Source organism: Camellia sinensis, chromosome 8, assembly GCF_055761805.1.
Source record: "Camellia sinensis isolate YWXY chromosome 8, ASM5576180v1, whole genome shotgun sequence".
In the NCBI taxonomy this organism is placed as follows: Eukaryota; Viridiplantae; Streptophyta; class Magnoliopsida; order Ericales; family Theaceae; genus Camellia; species Camellia sinensis.
Genome location: NC_138968.1, coordinates 22,604,891 through 22,622,674, shown reverse-complemented (window position 1 = coordinate 22,622,674; position 17,784 = coordinate 22,604,891). Strand labels below are relative to the sequence as shown.

The window sequence follows — 17,784 nt, the reverse complement described above, 5'->3', positions numbered from 1 at the left end:
TAAATGAGCCAATTTTGCTACACAACAGTTGTTGTGCAGCCTGCGCAATAGCATCCCTAATTCCATGTGGGTTATCATTAAAAGGCAATTTAAAAAAGTTAAAAAAATAATCTTTAGCAACAAAAATTTTAAAAAGTCGATAATAAATGTACTTTTATGGACAAAATAATTTTGTACCAAGACAAAAAATTTAGCCCAAAAAAAAAAAAAAATTGATTGTTAAATGCTTAATTTTATTGTTAAAAATACAACAATAACAACTTTTAGTGATAAAAAAAATCCTAATTTATTGTAGGAACCAAATCCACTTCATACATGTGTTCATGCTTTTTCAATTCCCAAACCAGTCGTGATACTACGTAATTGCATGACAATGACCCTGAGAAAATGAAATCTTTGGTGAAGGAATTTGAAATCAATGACATCGAGACTCTATGGGGTGTTTGTTTCAGTTTTTCAGAATTAATTTATGGTTTTTAGTTTTGAAAAAGTTATTTTAGACTATTTGGTTAAACTTATTTCAAATAACTTCTGATTTTAACAGCTTATTTTAACTCAAAAAAGTTGATTCTGAGAAGCTGCTCACCCTTTACTTCTGATTTTCAGCTTCTGCTGTGGACATGTTAATTTATGGTTATACTCTTAAATTTTTTTATTTTTTATTTTTTTAAAAATAAAAAAAGATCCAAATAGATTATAGATTATTATTATTATTATTATTATTTATAAGAAATGTAGACAAATAAAAAATAAAAATTAATTGAAAAAACTATTTCACAGCTTAATTAACAAACACTATTCAGTAACTTAGATCTATAATCTAACAGTTACACCAAACAAATTAATAACTTTTGATTAAAGTCATAATCTATAATCTGTTAAGTTATAATCTATAAGCTGTTTTAACATCTACATCAAACGGGGCCTATATTAGACTCTATATTATTTTGGTAATATTTTCATAACATAAACTTGCTAATATCATATATAAGGTTTGAGGATCCAAAAAAAAATTCATTTCTAAAAGTAAAAATTTTATTATAAAAAATTAAGAGACTAATTTCTACAGTTATTGTATCAATGAAAAATGGAGCAATTATGAAGGTGGAAGTGAAATTTCTGACCTGAGACAACTATTTATATTATTTCTCACTTATTTTTAAGTTGGAGTAATTACGTGTATGTGGGATGTGACTGAAAAATAACAAAATTATGAGAATCACGGAATATAACTTTTTTTTTGATACTTTTTTTTACAGTAAAAAGACTATTAGTAATTTTTTTTATTATCAAATTCTTTACTTGTTATTGTCATTTAGTGAATAAATTACATATATACCTTGTGAAATTTGTTTAAAATATAAATTATTTCATGTGATACTGAAAATTACATCTTACCCCCTTCAAGTTTTCAATTACATAACAAATGATCTATTTTATTAATAAATTATCAAGTCAATTAACTGTTTTTAATGATATCACAATTATACTTCAATTGACAATTTAAATAATTTTATTGTTGTATAAGAGAATAGTTAAGATTTCATTTCTTTTATTAATTCTATTAAATGAAAAAATTCTGACAATGAAGTATTTGTAATTTTTAAAATCACAGGAAATAATTTGTATTTTAAGCAAATCTCGAGAATGTATTTGTAATTGGGAAATTAACATTTCAGTGTATGTTTATTAAAAAAAAATTCAAATTAATGATTAACTTACAAATTTTATTAATCAAAATGATAAATTTTTTCATAAGTTAATAATTATTTTAGAGAGAAAACATTGATATGTGAATTCTCCTCTGTAATTTATCTTTCTAAGAGCATCTCCAGCAATATAACCATTCTCTCTTTTCAGCTATAGAAGTGAGCTTGGAAGAGTGAAAAATTGCTCTAGCAAGCTTGCTCAAGCATCGCTAAGATGGTTGTGAGCTGCAGTACCTCACCAGGACAAGCGAAGTACTGTTCATGGGCCTTTCAATTTTTTATTTGTTTTTACCTCCTGAGTTCTATTTTTGGCGGTAAAGTTTTTCCCTCATTTTGGTGCTAAAAGTTCTATTAGTACCTCACCAACAAATCCATAGAGAATGCATTCCAAAACTCACGAACTCTCTCATCCTTTCTATCTTTTTCTCAAACTTTCTGTTCAAGGGAGGTAATAAGTTTTGTCCTTTCTGTTTGTTTATGCCATGAATAGTGGATAAGAAATTGGAGAATATGAAAGCAAATGTTCAGATTGTTGCATTCTTGTTTCATTATTTGTTGATTTTGACAAAAATATTACACATTGCTTGGTAGGGCTTTAAAGTGTTGGTTGGGACTAAAGTTTTGTTTTGGCCTTAAGTTTATATTTACAGTAGTAGAGAGATGATAGGTTAATTAGATCAAGTTTAAGGTGTAAAAAGTCATCGGCTACTCCATAAGCAAGCATCCTAAGTGCAATAGTTATTTTCTGAAGAAAAGACAAACCAAGTTTTCCAACACAATTTCTTTTTTGGAGAAAGTATAGGTCGTGTGCTTCTACTGCAGCTTGAATTCGAAGAAAAAGTGAACGCTTCATCTAAAACCTCATTCGAAATAACTCAGGAGGATATACAGGTGGTTCAGCAAAATAGTCGAGAAAAAGCCTTTCAGGGCCTTGAATATGGTCACAATGAATGACTTTACGACCTCGAACAGAACCACGACGTGAGCTTTATCCTATCTCACTATCTAGTAGTTCTACATCCATAGTAACAACTTTGAGCATCTCCAAATCATCATCAAATTTAGAGAAGTCTGAGTCATTTACAAGCATATCATAAAGAGAATTAGAAGCCATAGAGAGAGATATGGAAGTTTGGATGAAGTACAAAATTGGGTTGAGGGTAAGATCAAATGAGAGGGAATGTCTTATTTATAAATGAAAAGTGAAAAAATATGACCGTTACAAAAATATGACTGTTAGAAGAAAACGACCATTGTAAAAATATGACTGTTGAAAAAATATAACCGTTACAAAAATATAACCGTTACAAAAATATGACCGTTTGAAAAATACGACAGTAGAAAAATATAACTTTCACAAAAATATAATTATATTTAAAAGAATGAAAAAAATAATAATTTGAAAGAAGTTTTTTTTTTTAGATGGGAAAGAAGGTAGTTAAAGTATAAGAATATTTTAATAGAAGATAGCTAAAGTAGATAGTCTTGTTGAAGTGTATACTAAAAAAATAACTAACTAAAATAGTAACGTAAAATTTTGATTAGCTATTTTGACTATTCTTGCTGGAGATAGTCTAAGTGTATAGACTCACTACTTTTAAGTAATAAGAATTGAAGCTACATGCTATGCAGGCTCAGCCCTCATAACTATCATTTTTTATAAAGACTTTTTTTAAGTGTGCAACTTACACCTTATACTTATGCCTTGTGCAACCTTGAGGGGTTACACACCATAACCGCACCCTTTTTATAATAGTTGTAAGGAAAATATTTGAAAGCTCTAGAAAAGGAGCTTCAATAGTTCTAATGTATGTGTGAGTCTCATCTGATGTGATGTTTTGGTGTTATTTTTTTTTTATAATTTTTTTTTCTGCATTACTAGAGCTCAATTAGAACTCTAATTTTAAGGGGACGAATCACTACTGTAATTGTAAATGGCTCGTCTCCATATCGTTATCATTTATAATTTTTATATTTTATGTTGTGGATCTCACTTTAGGCTCATAGGATTCAAAAAGATTATTTCATTCAGTTAGTAAATTTCGCAATTAATGTTGTATCCGCAAAAAATAGCTTCATCAAACAAAAGGTATTTGTAATTTTCTCAACCACATTAAATAATTTATATTGAAAACAAATTTTAAGAATGTATTCGTAATTTATCCTAAAAATATTATGCATTACTTACCACACCGTTTTTTATAACATGTGCCAAATGATATGGTATGATAAATGTCTTAAAAAAAAATGTGAAATATAATATTATTACAGTTTTGATATTTTATTAAACAAAAACCCTACAAAACATTTTATTACAGTTGCACTCAATAAAATTTTGGACATATTTTTATATGTCTTTCAAAATTAGGGGTGAGCGTGGGTCGGTTGCGACCACATAATTTTCAATCCGCTATCCGTCCATCAAATTAGTGGATTGGAGAAAATCAATCTGCATCCGTCCGCCAATCCAGCGGATGTGGATTGAGTGGATTGGCGGATTGATGCGAATTGGTTTGGCGGTTTAAAATTTTATAAATTTTCAACATAATTCAACTTGTGCACTTTCTAAAAAAAAAAAAAATATTACAATCAATGATTTAAAAAAGTATTACAATCACTGCATGTCTCAACCAAAGAAGGCAAGTTTGAAACTTTAGAATATTACAATCACTGCATGCATCCTCCATATATTACAATCACAACATACCTCATCCACATAAAGTATTATAATATGTGATCCTTAAAATATAAAAATAATTCAAACCACCAAAATCATCAACAAAGCAGTAGTAGAGATTGTATGCCTCTGTATTGTTACATCTATATCTGTTTTTAAAAATAAAAACCAACCAACATATATCATCTTTTTTATTTATTATTTTTAAAATTAGATTTAAAAATAAAAAAATATAGATATATAATAAATTTATTTTTTTCAATTCAAAATATATATTCAAGTTGAAAACTCTTTTTCAACAAAATATATTCAACAGAATATTTAAATTATTTTTCAATTGAAAACACAAACAGAATATCTAAACAAATTGAAAAACAAAGTCTTACAAATTACTAGGGGTACTCGCGGTTTGGCGATTTAGTTGCAGTCAAAGGAATCTCAACTCCATCATCCGTCCAAAACTAGGCAAATTGGAAAAAATAATCCGTAACCGTCTGCTCGTCATCACGCATCCGTCCAAAATGCGGCGGATCAATTCGATTTAGGCGGATTGGTATATCCGCTACTCACCCCTACTCAAAACATTTGGTTAAAATTAAAAAAAAATTAAATTAAATTACTTTTCTCTCTACTACATATTAATCAATCACTTTTTCTTTTTCCTCTCTCATTATCAATTATTTTTTCTCTCACATCCATCTATTCAACTACAAAAAAAAAAAAATCAAAACACCCCAAATTTCAAAATTCCAAAACTATTTTCAAAATATACAATCAAATAAATTTCTAAATTTTCTAAAAAAAAATTAAAAATTTATTTTTAAAATAATATTTCAAAACACGAGTTTTTTTTTTTTTGAAATATTCTAAAAAAAAAAAACAAATTAGAGAATTGACCAACTTTTTAAACTATTTGGAAAATTAGCCTACTTTTGAAACCGCATTTTAAAAATGCGATTTTGAAATTAAAATTGCATTTTTAACATGTAATTTCACCTTGAAATCGCATGTTGAAAATGCAATTCATATCATCATAAATTGCATTTTCAATTTGCGATTTTAAAGTGAAATTGCATGTTGAAGATGTAATTTCAATTTCAATTTCAAAATCAATACAATTTCAAAAAGTAGGTTAATTTCCTAAATAGTTTGAAAAGTGGGTCAATTCTCTAATTAGTTTTTTTTTTTTGGAATATTTAAAAAACAACTCTTCATAACACAAATTAAACCAGGCTTTTATTTTTTACACAGCATTTCTTTTGGATCCATTTCATTTGGTTTTATCTGGGACCATACATAGGGTTCAAGGGGCACCAAGAATGGCAGACTGGCTCCAACTGTATTGATTGCAACCATAAAATTAGATGCTGATGAGTTATTGGACCCATTTTACAGAGAAAAACAATTCAACCACAATATAAAAAAGAAAAGAGTGCATATATATTTTTGAATAAATTATAAATACATCGCTTAAAATTTAATTAAAATACAGATTACCACTTATAATTCTGAAAATTACATCTCACTTTTTCAAGTTTCAATCGCATAACAAATGACTAATTTTATTAATAAATTATCAACTCAATTAATAATTTTTAACGATGTCAGAAATATATTTTAATTAATAATTCAGATAATTTTATTATTATATAGGAGAGTAGTTAGAAATTTTATTTTTTCTATTAATTATGTTAAATAAAAAATTCTAACAAATGGGTAGTTATAATTTCCAAAATTATAAGAGACAATTTATATTTTAAACAAACCTAAAAAAATGTATATGTAATTTATCCTATATTTTTTTGGTTACAAAAAAAAGGTGTATATAATCCAATACTAGTAACATTACATTCATTCATGTTGATGTTGTACAGGAGCCGAAACTCTGTCACAATGAATACTGACAGTTTTTGTATACTTTTTTATGAAAATTTGTCTGTATTAAAAAATAATAAGCTGAAAAACATAAACATAAAAGAGTAACAAAGGATCAAGATCATGACAAGTTGTTTAGACACTACAATGAAATAGACTCTTTCTTCCTTCCTTGCCTGAAAGATATCACCATTTTTTAAAATCTTAATACACACAAAATGATGAATTCACAATACATCTACATGTGATGCTTACTACTGTATATATCAGAAGACGAAATATTACAAGAAGAAAAACAAAATAAACAAATGAACACAACAAAACTCGCTAAACCAAATCCGTGCAAAACGAAAACATTTACCCTCTGCGTTGAGGGAATTGAAATAATATGGCTACATTATGAGTTAAGGTGGTGTAATCATAATCCATTCGTTTATATCTAATACTGATTCCAAGCACGTGATTCTCTATCTCCAAAATTGCCTTTACTTCAGCTATCGATTCAGCAAATTTTCACTTTGCAGCTCATGCATTGATGCTTGGCGGTATCAGCTGACTCCTGACTGCAACATTGGGAAAAAAGTCCAGTTGTCGTGAGGTGGGCCCAACTCCTTCCCGACCACCTCTTCATTGGCCCACCACTCGGATCCGAGACTGGGCTTGTCCGAGACTTCTGTGTCCATGTTGTCAAAGTTGAACTCTTTGATTGATCCGAGTGAGATGGAACGACGCTTTTGAGGGCACTGCTCTTCTTCCTCTTCCTCTTCCTCTTCCCGGGAAGCCTTGTTAGGAATTTCTTTCAATGCTTCCCCAATACAATCGCCTTCTAAAGATTCCGACACATTTTCAATTGATGAGACCAGGTCCTTTGCTAGACAACCTTCAGTATCTTCACCGGGCAACTCAAATGAAACCCTGTGATCGTTTACAATTTCCTCATTTTGAGATCCATTTTCTGAGTTATCAAGTGATGCCACCTCCGAAATTTGGTTCTCTAGAACTGGTTCCACACCGTCAGGGGTCAATGATCCAGAACCTAGTCTTGAACCCCATTTACGAGTGGAAAAATGTTCGTACCCAAGGAGCTTGTGGACTTTTGTCATACGTATCTGAATAACCGGGGCTTTATCAGGGAAAGGCGAAGAGGTACCGGAATTCGAAACTGCTGAGCCGGGAGATATGAGGTGGCCAACTGGGCTTCCTTGGTATAGCTGATAAGGCTGAAACTCGTACTGAGATAGTGAGAACTTTTGATTGATCCCACTGTTCCTTCTGGCTCGGCCAAGTGATGACGTCAAAAGTTGAGCAAAAGGCACATCTGGTGATGAAGGAGTTGTCAGCTGCACGGGTTCAGGAGGTGGAGTGAAAGCAGCAGTTGATGGTTCGGTTGTGAAGGTAGAAAACACAGGTGGTGAAACTAGTTGGGTCTCGTGGGCATATGGACCAACAGTGAAAATGGAGGCAGGACTGGATGGAGAGTAGGCATTGATAGAAAGAGAAGCGAGGGATAGTAATGCAGCTGGGGATTGGGTGGCAGAGGGAGGATCAGATTGAAGAAAAGATGCAGGAGAAGAGGGAGGAGCAATGAAGGGTAGTAGTATGGTGCTTGAGTGAGTTGAGTTTTCAGTGGTTGGGGCTGCGGTTCTAGGCAACGGTGGTTCAGGAACAAGGGCAGCATTGCCAATTCGTTTGTTTTGCTTGCATGATCCAAAACACCAATATTGACTCCAGCAGCTTCCCCATCTTTTCTTCTAAAAATCAGATACAACAAAAGCACTGTAAATAGCTACGCTAAAGTTCCTTCTCCAGCAAACAAGACCATTAATCAGTTGGACTATAAAGTGCATTTACATATGATTTCATACCCAATAATGAGACAGATAAGATGATCGCAAAATAGCATGATTTCAAATGAATTATATAACTGCGACGCCTGTCAGGCCAAACATTTTTCATGTTTAACGACTTAAATGTATGAACACCATTAAAAAAAAGAGAGTAAGGTTTGCAAGGAAATTGTTAAGCTACAAGGCAAATGAAGAACTTCTTCCCCAACACCTAATGGCACTGAGAACAGAAATACAATTTTGACATATCTATTACTGCAAAATAAAGTAACCAATGAAATCGGTGTATTTTTTTTTTTTTTCCCTAATCTTAATTGGAGTTTTACAATATCAGCCCCAATTATGAATCATATAGGATAAATTTACTAATTTTGTCACTGAACTACAATTCCCCGTTGTATCCTAGGATTGGGAAATGTGTCTGTGGACTTGCATAACGGGCAACAAGAGAAACAAAGGAAACCTGGCCAGAGTCATCATCAAGAATGTCTACATAGCGGAAAACAATTTTATTCTTCTTTCAGTCGAGAATAAAGCTAAAGGAGTGTATGATCATAAGACACCAATATTTAAATAATTGAAGGCTCTGAAACTGTTTGGTTGATACTAGCCTGATCCAATAAAACTGCCTAATGGAAAAGGGAGCAGGCTCTTTCGAAGCACCATGGACTACCTCTAGGAGCTTTTAATCCAATGCAATTCAAGTTACTTATATTATTCCCTTTCTTCATTTTATTTATTTATTTTTAAATTTCCTGTTTAAAAAATTTATTGACGTGCTTTATATTTGTAGCATCTAAAATCTCACTCTATGATTAATGGGAACTCATTTTCTTCTATCAGGAATAAAAATTATCATCCAGATATGTTAAATATTTTTAACAGGGCTATGAGCCAAGTATTAACTTCATCACATGTGTAGGGAAATCTGTGCTCCATAAAATTCTCAGAATACTTTCTAACACACTCCCTAAATATCAGGGTGAATCCAACTGATTTTGTCTGTTCTGGAGCAACTTGTATGAACTTAATCAAGTTGGAATTCCTGACCTCGTTTCATGCGGTTCTACCCAAGCAAGCATTAAACACTACTCATCAACAAATAGGGTGTTCTGCCTTTCTTTACATCAACAATGGAAACAATCGATCCAAGCTGAATGCAGCACAACATCATACACTAATACTCTCTAGTAATGCAACAATATGGGCATGGGCTTCAGTGAGGAGGAAGATTAACTAGACCTCATATCTTTTAACTATCCCAATGTAATATTAATGAACAGGAACTTTCTAAAGGTAATCTATCGTGGAAAGAAAAAAAAATTCTGCTATCTATTATCCTCTACGCTATGCATTCCTACAATCTAAAATCCACGACATGAATACTACTTGAGAACAGCGATGAACTCCCTAATGTTTACATTGTCAACATTTAAAGGTTAGAATCTATTATATGGGATGGAGACATTGAGAAAGGATGAAAAAAAAGAAAATTTTCAGTATAATGAATGGAATTAGGGAAATTCTAGGCGCTTTCCCAAATGATATTAACTGATCTTTATTGTGATTTTGGAAATGAATTGCTGGATTCTGCAATGTCTTTGTCTACAGTAACAGATTCTATTTTCAAATGTAAAATAAATGGAGCTACAATTCAAGATTGGTGAGGCACCCTTTTTAATTCAGGACTAGGTAGACAATTAATAAACACTACAGTTTTTTAACTTCAAAATAGAAAAGTTCCACATCAAGCTCAATTTTAGGATTTTTTTTGGGACAAATTTTTGGAATTTGTGCTATACGATTTGATTCTAACAATAATTTCCACTTTAAGGACTATTCTGAGCTCATTGAAGTGTTAGCCTCGATCGGAAACACATGACACAACTCGATTTATGATAAAATCTAAACCAACACCTTTAAGACACGTTCAGTGTCAAACATTTAAAACGCCCAACTACCAGAAAAGAAATGCATCGAACGAAATTACTACAAACAAAAGCAGAGAAGCACATATATTCACAATCAAATCCATACAAATGCAAAAAATCATTCTCAAAATTCTATCACTTGAACCAGATAACAACAAAAGCTATCAATAAATACAAGATTCACGAATCAAAAACTCGAGGAAAAAAAACATGGATAAAGCAACACCAAATCCATATGAACGCGAAATTCGTACTCGAAATTATATCACTCAAACCGAATATCAACAAAAACTATCAATAAATAGAAGATTGACGAAACGAAAACTCGAAAAAGTATCGATGAAGCAACACACACACACACACACACACACACACACACACATATACACGCACTTACTTGAACTGTCGTTGGCTGAACTCGACTCTCCGCCGTAACTATCGCACTCGCCGCCGCGTTCACAGTCTCTACGCTATTGTGCACGGCGCTCATACTGATCATCAATCACGATCAACACACAACAACCTCCAACTTTCTTCTCCGGCAATATTTAATCGGAAAATCAACGAGTTTCGCCTTAAAATTCACCGGAATTTGACCGGACAGTCGTGCAAAAGCAACAATTTGTGTGATGAACCGAGAAATCAAGCTTTCTCTCACTAAATCAACAAGTTTCGCCGTAAAATTCGCCTGAATTTGATCAAAGAGTCTTGCAAAAAGCAACAATCTGTGTGAGGAACAGAGAAATCGAGCTTTCTCTTTCAAAATCAACGAGTTTGGCCTTAAAATTCGTCGGAATTTAATCGGAGAGTTGTAAAAAATTCGCAAAGGTGAACCAGAAAAAGCTACAATCCGTGAGAGTTATAAATGAATGAAGAACCGAGAAATCAAGCTCTCTCACTCTACTCTCTCTCTTTCTCTCTGTGTACAATGTCTCTAGTTTCTCTCTCTAGCTGTTATTTTGTAATTATGTAAGGTGGTGGGGTCAAGAACGTAACCATAACAAAGATTTGTGAATAATGAAAAGATGAGATCGTAAGAGTGAGTGAGTGAGTGTGTTTTGTGGATAATTCTTTGGTAATTAGGTGTGGGTTTGAAATGACGAAAGTGTCCTTTGATTTGCTTCGAATTGACTAAAACTATGCCACGCGATTGCCGGCGCAAGATAGATGATATGCTGTTTTGAGGAAGAACTGACAGCCAGGTGGAGTAGGGTACACCCCCTAATTAAACGTTCGTTATGTGTTTTGCGGGTGTACACTGTACACTGTTGTAGTCGTCTGTACATACTGTGTGCAGTTTTACTCTTGTCACGTGACCTTCGTGATCGTAAGTAGTTGTATCATTCATTTATTTTCTGAAACCCTTTCTATATTATTTATTTTTATTTTTTTCAGGAAAGGGTGGTCAGTGGTCACTGTATTAGGAGTGGATATCGGTTTGTTGATGAGTCTAACTTGCCTAATTCCGTCACATTTTTTTTTAAGATTTGGGAAGATTATTTTAGTACGTAGAGTCGGATTTAACATTTCTAACTTGAAATATTAATAGGTTGGGTTTGAGATTTATACTTTGAATCTAGTTTGACTCGACCAAATCTGTTATTATATTATATATTTATTTATAATATATTAAAATATATATTTTTTGTTGAGATTTTGACTTTTTCTTCTTTATTGATTTTATTGAAACTCACATTTGTGGTGATATATGATTGAATTTATTTAAGAAATCCTTTAATTTATACACAAAATTTTTCAATTTATAATGATATTAATATATTTATTTAAGAAATATAATATGTGATTGAATTTAAATATAGAATATTTTAATTTTTTTTCAACATATAATCCGATAGGTGGGTTTGTGATTTACAATTATTTTTTAGATTAGTCTTGGGTAGACATAGAGGCCCGATGTTAGAATCGAATCAGACTTAAACACACACAAAATTCTTTATTATGTAATGCTGGCCCAACCCAAACTCAGCCTGGCTCGACGTTGTCAACCCGTCCTCTGTACTATTATCATTCATATTCTTTTATATTTTATTTGTTTGGGAAGTAGATTAGAGGTTAAAATAGTCAATAAAAACAAAATAAGCTAAAATAGTCCAGACAAAATATCACATTAAAGTCATAATCATTTCATTTTTTCTCTTATAACCATCAAATCAACTACAAAAAAAAATCAACAAACTTTCCAACACAACTTTTTTAGCCAAGTTAAAATAATCAAAAAAATCAATTAAAATAACCCAAAAACCAACTAAAATAGCCAATTTCCCCCACGAAACCTTTGTAGATTTCATTTTAAGTTCATAATAATAATTTGAATGGTTTATTTTAATAAATTTTATAGTTAAAATTATTTGTGCAAAAAAATATCTTCATCGAAAATCGATAAATAAATGAACAACATTTTTTCTTTGTTCATTTTAAAAAAATAAATTTAATTTATTAATGTGTCTATTTATATCCAATAAAATTAATTTTTCACACAATTCATATTTACTGTTGATTTTTCAAATTGAACAGTTTGAATAATCATTATAAGTCTGATGAGAGCTATAAAAAAAAAGTATGGAGAGACATGAAAAATAAAGACATGAAAGGAAGCCATTCCCATTTTTTATATTATAAGCCTCGAGGCCTATAAAAAATGATTAAAAAAATTAATATCACATTATGTGTTGCTCAACTGCTAAGAATTTTCTTTTAAACCTAAGGTTTGAATTTTGAGTCCGGTGTATTTTGCTATATAACTTTTTTTTGTACATACATTAAGTATTTTATTAGGTAATATTTTAATAGGATTAGAAAACATGTGATTTAAAAATGAAATTACGTTATTTGTATTCTAATGATATATCTTTTTCATTGAAATATTTTAAAACCATAAATCGTTGTGTATTAACAAATTTTTATGATAATGCTATAATTTTTTTTAAACACAATTTGTTGTAATTTTTTTTCAGATGATTGCATAATATTTTTCACAAAAACATATAAGGTATAGTAAAAAAATGCATAATAATTTACATAGCGGTGTGTGTCAAAGGAATTTTCATCATTTTATAAGGTGCCGTTTGGTAACACTTACGTTTTCAGTTTTTTTGTTTATATTTACAAAAATTTAAAAAACTCAAATAAAAACTTGTTTGATAAATTTTTTGATTTATAAATCAGTGGTCTCAGTTTATAAATTTGGCCAAAAAATGAAAACACAAAAAATGTGTTTCCATTTTGAGTTTTCAGTTTTTTTTTTTACCACCGAACACTAGCCACCACCCGCCACTATTTTCCACCACCGTCTTCCGCCACCACCACCCACCCCCCACCACCTGCCACCACCACCACCCGCCACCCGCCACCACCCACCACCCACCCACCTGCCACCTACTCGCCACCACTACCCACCCACTCGCTACCACTACCCACCTCTCGCTGCCACCACCACCACCCACCTGCCACCACCCACCACCCGCCACTACCATCCACCGCCCGCCATCTACTTGCCACCACCACTCACCACCCACCTGCCACCACCACCTGCCACCACCACCCACCATCACCCACTCGCTACCACCTGCCACCGTCACCTACCCACCCACCCACCACCACCACCACCACCACCACCACCACCTACCCGCCATCATCCACCACCACTCGCCATCTGCCACTTACCTGCCACCAGCACCTACCACCCGCCATCGCCGCCGCCACCACCACCACCACCACCCACTAGCTACCACCCACCACCCGCCACCGTCACCCACCCACCCACCCACCACCACCGCCACCTAGCCACCGCCACCACCCACCCGCCACTACCCACCACCACCGGCCATCCGCCACTCACCTGCCGCCACCACCACCACCACTCACTCGCTACCACCCACCACCCGCCACCGTCACCCACCCACCCACCACCACCACCCACCACCACCAGTTACCCACCGTCACCACTTTCCACCACCGTTTTTCGCCGTCACTTGCCATTTCTCACTCTGTTTTATATTTTTAAATTTTTTTAAACATTTTGTCAATTACCAAACACGTTTGTAGTTTATGTTTTTCTTAAAATAAACAAAAAATAAACAAAAACCAGTTTATAAAATTTTTGTAAATATAAACTGAAAACGTAAACGTTACCAAACATACTCTAAGCTTTTCTTGTAAGAAAATGCTATTTATTATAAATTTATCTAAAAAATTATTTTAAAAGTGTGATGTATGATATAGATTTAAAAATAGTCACATGTGGACCACACAAAATAATTATAGTTTGTAGATGTATTTTTATGAGTACTTTTTTTAGTTATTTATTTTTAATTATTTAACATTGTTGTTTCTTGTAATTAAATCATCTAAAAAAAAATTAAATTGATTAGATAATCATAATCATAAATGAGATTGATTGATTTTAGGCTAGATCCCTAGAGTTTATAATTTAGTTAAATTTCAATTTATGTGCTTAACATGTACAATATTCTAAAATGTTTATAACGGATGAGATTTGCTTTTTCCTTTTAAAATTAGTTATTCATATATATTCTGTATCTAATTATAAATCTTTGTATTCATAAACTTATTCTTAAACATTTTTGCCCTAGCTTTGAAGTTTTAATTTTTAAAAAGTTTAAAACCGGTACAAAATTTGCTTTTACATAGGCACTTATCTATTTTTTCTTTTAATATTTATTTGGGAAAGTATTGTCTCCAGTTGGGCCCAACTGAAGCTTGTTGTTAGGCCTCTGTGGACCTACCACAAAATTCACATCGATAATCTAAACTGTTTAATTGGTAGGACTCGTCAAATACCTCATCTTTTTAAAAAATCACATTGATCGAATATCAATAGCGATTTGATCAAATCACATTTGTGTCAATAATTTATTTTTAAAATCATATTTACCGTTGGCACAAATTTGATCTAATGAAGTGGTTATTGATATTCGATCAATATGATTGTTTTGCAAAGATGAAGTACTCAACAAGTCCCACACATTGAACAATTTGGATTATCGATGTGAATTTTATGATAGACCCATGAAATTTAACAGTACGCTTTAGTCTAATTTCAGACTAGAGAAGCCTATTTATAAATTTATCAAATACACTATTTATGATTGAGTAAATAGAGATAAGTCTCTAACTCTCAACTAACTAATTGAGGAAGAGAGTTGGATAGTGTTGAACATTGAGTATAACTAGTTTAGATTTTGTTAGGTTTTTGTAATTGATAATCTCGTTTGATAAGATTTCTTTCAGTTGTAATTTTATTCGATTTTTTATTTAAGTGAGGTTATGAGTATTTAGATACGAATCCAACCTGAATTGTGCCTATACAGAGGAGTTTGTAATCTTAATCCTATCTTGTTTGTCACTTCATTGACTACGTCGAGGATCGAGCTGCTTGGTTAGCTCGCGGTAGGAGTGAGCAGCGGATATACCGATCCGTTAAAACCGACCGAACCAAACCAATCCGCCGCATTTTGGACGGGTGCGTGATGGCGAGCGGACGGTTGCGGATTGATTTTCTCCAATCCGCCAATCTGGCGGACGGATGGCGGATTTGAGATTCCTTTGGCCGCAACCGAATCGCCAAACCGCAAGCACCCCTAGTAATTTATAAGACTTTGTATTTTCAGTTTGTTTAAATATTTTGTTTGTATTTTCAATTAAAAAAGAGTTTAAATATTCTGTTAAAAAAAAAATTTCAACTTGAATATCTTTTTTGAATTAAAAAAATAAACGTATTATTTATCTATATTTTTTGGTTTTTAAATCTATCTCTAGAAATAATAAATAGAAAATATGATATATACTGGTTGGTTTTTGTTTTCAAAAACAGATATAGATGTAACAATACAGAGACATACAATCTCTACTACTGATTTGTTCTTGGTTTTGGTGGTTTGAATTGCTTTTATATTTTAAGAACCACAGATTGTAATACTTTATGTGGATGAAGCATGCAATATTCTAAAATTTCAAACTTTCTTACTTTGGATGAGGCATGCAGTGATTGTAATATTTTTTTAAGTCATTGACTGTAATACTTTCTTCTTCTTTTTTTGAGGAAGTGCACAAGTTGAATTATTTTGAAAAATTTATAAAATTTTCGCATCCATCCGTCAAACCGCCGAACAGTTCAATCTACATCCGCCGGATTGGCGGACGAATGCGGATTGATTTTCTCCAATCCGCCAATCTAGCGGACGGATGGCGAATTGGAGGTTTCGTGGCCGCAACCGACTTGCGCCTACCCCTAGCTCACGGGAGTCCAGGGGCCAGAGGAGTTTATAATCTTAATCCTATCTTGTTTGCCACTTCATTGACTACGTCGGGGATCGAGCTGCTTGGTTAGATTACAGGAGTCCAGGGGCCAGCGCCCCATGGCGGGCCTGAGGCAGTGCCCAGGCAGAGTCGAGGGGCAACGCCCCTGAAGCAAAAAGCAAAATTGCAGCCGAAGTTATTTGACCACTCGAGCAGTTGATTGTGCGCTCGAGCGAAGATGTAATCCTTTCAGAAGTTTCACTCGCTTGTAAAAGTACTGGGAGTTGTGTTTTTACACTCGAGTGGCCTTTCCTGCGCTCGAGCATAGATCTTTGTTCTGAAACACGTGTTTTAGTCAGACCGCTCGAGCAGCCATTCCCGCACTCGAGTGGAGATCGCGATTCTGTTTTCTATAAATCTACGAGTAATTCAGTTTTTAGGGTACAACTTCAGGTCTTCTTCTTGGGTATTAGGGTTTTCATCTGAAACTTCTTTGTTTGTTTCCTTTAATATCTGTGAGAGTTTATATCATAAATTGAATGGATTATATCAAAGGGTTTGTTTATTTTGTTTTATTAAAAAAAGATATAGTCGTTCTTCGGTGGATTCCATGGAATTTGTGCTTAAAACTTTAGTGGATTCCAAAGTAGCTCGTCATCGTGGATTCGACATTAGCGTTATAGATTCAACGTTGGACAAGATAATTCCGATGTGAAGATGGTGGTGGAAGAGGCACATTGAGGTCGGTTCAATTTAGGCGTGGATTTGCTAGGTAATTAAGAATACACTTGCGTAATTCTTTTTTCTCTTCTTAGTGGATTGTTTTGTGGCTTTGGCCTGTGATTTTTTTTTTTATCACAATTGGAAGCACTGCAATTGCGACTTTTCCACGTTAAATCATTGTGTCGATGCGTCTTTGATTATTTGATTGGGATTGTTATTTACTGATTAAAATTGATACATAATTACAAATAAATATCTCAGGGATTTTAGATTTTTCAAATCTCAACTTTGTAATAATTTAATCTGCTAAATGAGTTGATGATTATAAATTATTATTAAATAAAATGAAATGGATAAATAACAAATTTATAGATATTATACTACATCATACATGCATGCACTACACGAGTTGAGATGATGGTTGTGAAACAAAATCACTTGATGACCTAAACTTAAATATTTTCTTTCTTAAATTCTATTTAAATTTAAAATTGCATTTAAAACAAAGGTTTACATGAAGGTTTTTTTTTTTTTGGTTTTGTTTTGTTGTTATTGTTGTGGTGTTGAGAGAATGTGTTTCCATAGAAAGAAAGAAAAAAAAATAAAAAAAATGAAAGAAAGATTAATTGTGTACCCATGTGCTATAGTGCAAGTAAAAGTTGTTACACCACATTACAAGTTACAACTCACTTATATTTTTATATTTTTGTAATTATTTCTACATTTTTGTCAAAAATATAATT

At 32.7% G+C, this 17,784-nt stretch overlaps 1 protein-coding gene across 1 annotated transcript; it reads right to left on the bottom strand.

The window, feature by feature from the left end:
• Positions 1–6,395: 6,395 nt before the first annotated feature.
• Positions 6,396–11,381, bottom strand: LOC114258196 (hydroxyproline-rich glycoprotein family protein). The gene is made up of 2 exons (XM_028198094.2): positions 10,437–11,381; positions 6,396–8,012 (listed from the first exon to the last, which is right to left on the bottom strand). Exons 1-2 carry the CDS (start codon positions 10,536–10,538, stop codon positions 6,810–6,812), a joined length of 1,305 nt encoding a protein of 434 aa, XP_028053895.2. The 5' UTR covers positions 10,539–11,381; the 3' UTR covers positions 6,396–6,809.
• Positions 11,382–17,784: the final 6,403 nt, after the last annotated feature.